Source organism: Polyodon spathula, chromosome 31 (assembly GCF_017654505.1).
Source record: "Polyodon spathula isolate WHYD16114869_AA chromosome 31, ASM1765450v1, whole genome shotgun sequence".
NCBI classification, from domain to species: domain Eukaryota; kingdom Metazoa; phylum Chordata; class Actinopteri; order Acipenseriformes; family Polyodontidae; genus Polyodon; species Polyodon spathula.
In genome coordinates, this window is record NC_054564.1 from 8,036,065 (window position 1) to 8,042,837 (window position 6,773).

The 6,773-nt window shown below is 44.7% G+C and overlaps 1 protein-coding gene across 1 annotated transcript in view; it reads left to right on the forward strand.

Annotated features, from left to right (window-relative positions):
* The first annotated feature begins 2,059 nt into the window (after positions 1-2,059).
* The window catches only part of LOC121303223 (PDZ and LIM domain protein 2-like), a 29,019-nt gene continuing 24,305 nt past the window's right edge, over positions 2,060-6,773 (forward strand). Inside the window, exons 1-2 of the mRNA XM_041233792.1 lie at positions 2,060-2,388; positions 6,440-6,553. Coding sequence (XP_041089726.1) covers positions 6,461-6,553 — 93 coding nt within the window. The 5' untranslated portion in view covers positions 2,060-2,388; positions 6,440-6,460. The remainder of the gene's footprint in view (positions 2,389-6,439; positions 6,554-6,773) is intronic.

Sequence of the window (6,773 nt, forward strand, 5' to 3'; positions counted from 1 at the left end):
GATATTGATGAGACACAGCCCTCTGAAATTTCTTTATAATACACAGCACTAGACCCTGATATTGATGAGACACAGCCCTCTGAAATGTCTTTATAATATACAGCACTAGACCCTGATATTGATGAGATCCAGCCCTCTGAAATGTCTTTATAATATACAGCACTAGACCCTGATATTGATGAGATCCAGCCCTCTGAAATGTCTTTATAATATACAGCACTAGACCTTGATATTGATGAGATCCAGCCCTCTGAAATGTCTTTATAATATACAGCACTAGACCCTGATATTGATGAGACACAGCCCTCTGAAATGTCTTTATAATATACAGCGCTAGACCCTGATATTGATGAGACACAGCCCTCTGAAATGTCTTTATAATATACAGCACTAGACCCTGATATTGATGAGATCCAGCCCTCTGAAATGTCTTTATAATATACAGCACTAGACCCTGATATTGATGAGATCCAGCCCTCTGAAATGTCTTTATAATATACAGCACTAGACCCTGATATTGATGAGATCCAGCCCTCTGAAATGTCTTTATAATATACAGCACTAGACCCTGATATTGATGAGACACAGCCCTCTGAAATGTCTTTATAATATACAGCGCTAGACCCTGATATTGATGAGATCCAGCCCTCTGAAATGTCTTTATAATATACAGCGCTAGACCCTGATATTGATGAGATCCAGCCCTCTGAAATGTCTTTATAATATACAGCGCTAGACCCTGATATTGATGAGACACAGCCCTCTGAAATGTCTTTATAATATACAGCGCTAGACCCTGATATTGATGAGATCCAGCCCTCTGAAATGTCTTTATAATATACAGCACTAGACCCTGATATTGATGAGATCCAGCCCTCTGAAATGTCTTTATAATATACAGCACTAGACCCTGATATTGATGAGATCCAGCCCTCTGAAATGTCTTTATAATATACAGCGCTAGACCCTGATATTGATGAGACCCAGCCCTCTGAAATGTCTTTATAATATACAGCACTAGACCCTGATATTGATGAGACCCAGCCCTCTGAAATGTCTTTATAATATACAGCACTAGACCCTGATATTGATGAGACACAGCCCTCTGAAATGTCTTTATAATATACAGCACTAGACCCTGATATTGATGAGATCCAGCCCTCTGAAATGCCTTTATAATACACAGCACTAGACTCTGATATTGATGAGATCCAGCCCTCTGCAGTTTGGAAGAGGCAAGCTCGGTGTTGTACTCATTCAAGGCCACTGAAGGCTGTGAAGTTTACACCAGCTTGTATTGTCCAGCTCCCTGCATGACTCTCTCTGAATCTGAAAGCACAGTAACGCGCTACATAGCAGATCATTGCAATAGCTCGCTAGACCGCACCTTGCAATAACTGTCCACAGCAAACACTTCTGCATTACAGAACTGGTGAGGTCCTGTCAGCAGCCTGATATCGTCAGAGCGGTCTTTGCTTGTTTTGATGGGAAATGTAGTTCTTCAATACAACGGTATAGATTAAAAGTCACTGCCGTTTCCTTGCACCGCATAAAATCCTTTGCTGTAGATGACAGCGGTATCAGCGATAAAGTCATCACACAGTTCGTTTTATTTTTAAAAGCAATAAATTCCCGTTAAAATGTATTGAAATTGAAATGTGTTTCGAGGTTGTAAGTGCAGTACAGGCGTCTCACCAGCAGATGGCAACACACACACACACACACACACACACACACACACACACACACACACACACACACACACACAGCTAATTTGGGAATGGGAGATTAAATTTAAATGGGAGCCCCTCGCATCTCAATTACCCCCCCCCCCCCCCCCCCCCCCCCCCACCCCCCCCCCCCCCCCCCCCCCCCCCAACAAGAAATTTTGTATTTTGATTAACACGTGGCACACGTTAGGGATTTAATCTCTTTTATTTTTCGACCACTACATTAACCCCGATGCATGGACGCGTCATCCTCTCTCTCTCTCTCTCTTTCTTTCTTTCTTTCTTTCTCTCTTTCTCTCTCTCTCTCTCTCTCTCTCTCTCTCTCTCTCTCTCTTTTTTAAAAGTTGGTTACCACAGGAAGGGAAAGTATGAGAACTGCTGAATAACATATTTCAGACTGCAACAGCACGGTCACATGCAACAAGTATAAAACAGCAGCGACTGGGTGTGACAAGTTGGTTTTTTTTTTTAAGAAGCGTAACAGCGGTGCCAACCTGCCTGCGCTATCCCGCAGCTCTCCAGAGAACACAGGCACTGGTCCGGGGCACCGCTCAGGTGTGTCGAGCTGTATAACCCTGCTCTGTCTCTCATTTTAAGAGGAATTTTTTTTTGTTGTAAGTGTGGAAAGGAGAGCACGATACATCCTTTTTTTTTTTAGGTAAGTCTCCTGTTTTGGGTCGGATTTGTGTTCGCCTCTGTTTTCCATATTTTCAAACTGCCTCAAAGAAATTGGGAAGGCTGCACATGAAAAGCAAAGCGTTCATGACGTGGGTTTTGTTTTGTCCGCTTGCTGCAGAAAGACAGTTAACAGTTTTATTTGTTTATTGATTTTTATGAAGGCTACCATATTAATAGCATCAAATGCGTGTAAATCATATTTTAATGAAATAATATTTTTGGTACAGTTTCTAGCCCTCTGTCAGACCTCGGAGTTTTTGTCAAAACGGGACACATTTACTTTTTAGTCTGTTTTATAACGATACGATTATTTATATATATAATTTCCTGAACCTCCCTCTGCAATACATCTGAAACCGTGCCCGCTGAAAATGTTAACGCAGTTTAACCAGTAGGATTATTGATCTACTGCTTGCCATTCCTGTGGGGTGATTGTAACGCGAATACTTTTACCCGTTCAGACGCCTCGCTTCTGCATGTCCCCCTGCTTCAGTAAACATCAGCGGGCGTTAACCCTGGTTTCTGAATCTATAGCGCCTTGCATTGTTTTGTATTTCATTGTAATTTTAATACCGTGCCGCGCAAAAGCAACGCTCTGCCTTTTAATTCTGCAGCTTTTGCATCGTTTTCAGTTCGCGCTGGGTGATGAAAGCGTGCTGGTCTATTTGTGTAGAGTCTGGTTTCCGCACACGGTTTTTATTTTCATCACTGATTCACTGTTAAACCACATTTTTTAAATATATAGCGTTTAATGCAGCTGTCAATGTGCAAGGGCGCTGGATCTGGGGGTGCGGTAGCTTCCATCATATACAGGGGTTACAGTTTTGTTTAATGGCTTTCAGCACCCCCTCTTTTTTTTTCTGCACGATTTTTGCATGGTTATATTATGTGCCATAGTGCTCCATGGTCTGCTTCATCACACATCCTTACCTGTGCTTTACCGTGCTTGCACCCTGCTGTGTTACACTTCACTATGCCTTTGCTGTGGGGACGCTGCATGAAGCCCTGGCTTTCAGAGCGCCCCTGGTTCGGGTAGTAAAATCACTCTTGGTTCCTTCCAGTGTGCAGGTTTACTTACAGGTGTTATTCATGCAGCTACAAGGAAGGAACGGTTTCTACAACAGGGAGCTGATTGTTCTGTCGCCTGGCTGCTGGTCTTTTACTTCATTGAGGGCAGTTCTTAAACCCAGGCGTGGGTGCAGCACGGTCTACTGTGAGTTTGTTGACCTTGCTCAATTGCCACTTTTCCACAGATGGTGATGAGGTGCAGTGCAGTGCCGTGCAGCAGTTGTAGTCGTTGCAATGTTGATAACAGTGGCCTGTGCAAAGGCCTGATTGAAATTAAGGGGGTCCTGTTGCCCTGCTGTTTGCCAGCAAAACAGAATTCTGCGGCTATTTATGAAAAAAAAATTAGAATGGTAAATAATGCTCTAGATGACTTTAAACAGACTGCAGTTATTTAAAAAAATAATAACTCCTTGGACCACATCTAACACCCCTCGATCAACAGGGAACCACATAACTTGAGCCTGCAATAATGAGAGGTCTGTTGCATACCAGCATTGCACAGCATTGCACAGTATTGCACAAAGGCAGCTGTGAGTCACTCAGCGTTCAGCCCAGTGCAAGGTTTCCATCATCAGTATACTGAGATCTGATCGGCGCGTAGACAGGGCAAGATGCAAAGGGGACTGCCATTGTGGTTGCAAGAACTGAGCAGATCATTCTGGGACATAAAATGAGGAATGCCTGCCACAACACTGTCAGTAAGTTGGGCCACCCAGGGCTGCCCTGGAGGGCAGCAGCCAGGAATGTCTGGGAACTCCCTGGGCTGGACATGAAGCAAGTTTCTAAATAGTTTACCTGCTGAAACATTAAAAACCCTGAGGTCATTTAAAAAAAACACCCAAAACAAATTGCTGTTTCCCCCGGGTAACGTTACAGTGCTATATACAAGAATACGAACCGGCTCCACTGCAGTGAGACTTCACACATAAAACCTGAAAAGTACTCTGAAGTCTAATCCAGCGATACAGACCGGTCGCTCCGCTCCGGACCTCTACTTCCATATTCCACAGATTGCGAGCTGGGGTAACTGGTTCTGTTCAGTTCGGGGTGTGGCTGGGATGAGACTGGCTGTGTAATTAAACTGGTCCTTGATCACTTCCTGTGGTCTGATTTACAGCTCGACCATTTGACATGGTGACCTACAGCACAGGGATTAGCTGAACCAGAATAATCTCCAGCACAAAATAAACCGAGGCCAGCGGTTTCAAAGGGAAATGTAAGACTCTGGTTATCTGAATCGCTCGTGAGCCTGACGCAGCATCCTGTCATTTCATGGTCTCTGGATGAGCAGAAGAGACGCACGCAGCGGGTTCATGGTTAAGTGAACGGATATGGTTTCTTGTGCATGATTGCGACGCTTTCTCTTTGATGTGCCAGTCTCTGCTGCTGGGAAATGCGAGCTGAGGTTTCTGCTGGCCTCATGCTAGCTCTCTGTTCAGCTTCCAGATTCACTCGCGGACAAAGTATAGGGTGTAATCGCACAGAAAGAGTTTCGGGACTGGCCAGACTATAGCTTGAAACTCACACTAGCCCTGCACTGTCCTGGGGTTCACAACCACTTCAATTCATTATGTTATTGGAATGATCAGGAGCCAAGGGTTTGGTGTTCAGCACATTGTTCCTCCCTTCTAGATGCCTGAGTTAACCTAGAGACTCAGATGCTAGTGCTCTTGAATTTAAATCTTGGGCAAAGTTCTGGCTTGAAGTGTCCAGACAGACTGGCCAAAACCAAGGCAAAGCCATGTATCTCTGCTCCTGTGCATTGCCGTTCAATACCTGCTTGGAAACCTGAAATGGTAACAAATACCCAGCTGCTGTGTAATGATCTGTATGGTCAGCGGTGTAGCGCAGGGGAATCGCCAGCATACTGAGCTAGGGATGGGTTACGTGCAAATGTTTTAGATGCTACTAAAAGAGACTTCAGTTCAGTGGCAACATTTTCACCTTTCTGGGTCATTTTGATAGTTCCACTCTGAAAATGGGCTGCCGTTTTTCCCAGAGTGAGGTTAAGAGTTCGCTTTCTATTCTGGTCTGAATGCGGTTAGACTGGAGCAGGTGCACCGCCCTGTATTGTTCACTGCACTGTAAAGCAGTGCGGCTGTGGAGCCCACGAAGGGTTAACACAGAGCGTCTCTCGTCTCACCCAGGGCAGGGCACTAACCTGGACAGCACAGGGAGTGTGGAAGGGTTTACCAGGTATAAGACCTGCAGTGACGAAGTTAACAAGCCTAGCGTGAAAGGTGTGACACTCTGCAGAATCTTTTGAAGCGTTCTTTTGACCTCGCTTCCGAGGATTCTTGTGATATTAAAGCTGCATGCCTGGGCAGATTGGCATCAGTAAATGTTTCATGAATGCAGTGTCTAGTTTCCCGGACTTCACTGCGCTGCTGATAGTCTGGGTCCGTTCACAGTCACTGTACCATCGGTGTTCTGCAGCTCTATCGAAAATAACAAGGGTCGGCTTGAGAAACCTTCCGGCTACCTTTACAGGTCCAGCTGTTTAATACCTGAGATCTGTGACAAAATGACACCGTATTAGCAGTTCTGTGTTACTTCTATTATTGTTTGTCTCTTTCACTTTCGTTACCTTGCACCGCCGCGATCGGTTTTTCATGCCAAGGGTGTTTTCACAGATTCTGGCATTTCATCTGGTTTGCTAAGCCTCGTGACATTTCCTGCCAATATCCGAAAACGTCTTTTGTTTCGTCGCCCTGGCAAAGCTGTTTATAATATCAACAGTAATAATATTACTTGTTCAAGATAGTTTTATTTATTTATTTTTAGCTGGTGAGTCTACGGTGAAGGACGCTGGAGGAACAGTTTCTAACTCCCCCTGTGGGCTAAGGAGCCTCCAGGTGGTTTCATGTACTGTCTGTTTACATACAACCGCAGGGATGCTGCTGTTGCCGAGGATACTACTGTTGCCTAGGATACGAGGACCGACCGCTTTCTTTGTGTTGCAGGTCCCAGCCTGTTGCTAAGGGATGTCGCTGAACGTGAATTTGATTGGCCCGTCTCCCTGGGGCTTCAGGATATCTGGAGGGCGGGACTTCAAGAAGCCCATCGCTGTTTCCAAGGTAACGGTCAACCGAGGTAACCTGGGCTGCCTCCAGCTTTTAAAAAAACGAAAACCCAAAAATCTGTAAAATTTGCCTTCACACCCAACTTTGTTATTGTAAATAATAATTTTGAAATTACCGTACATCTGAGGAGTTGCGCTAGAAGATTATGGGGTGGAAATATTTAAGCATCATGATGCTGTACCCACATCACAAGCCTGTCCTGGTGTTTGATCTT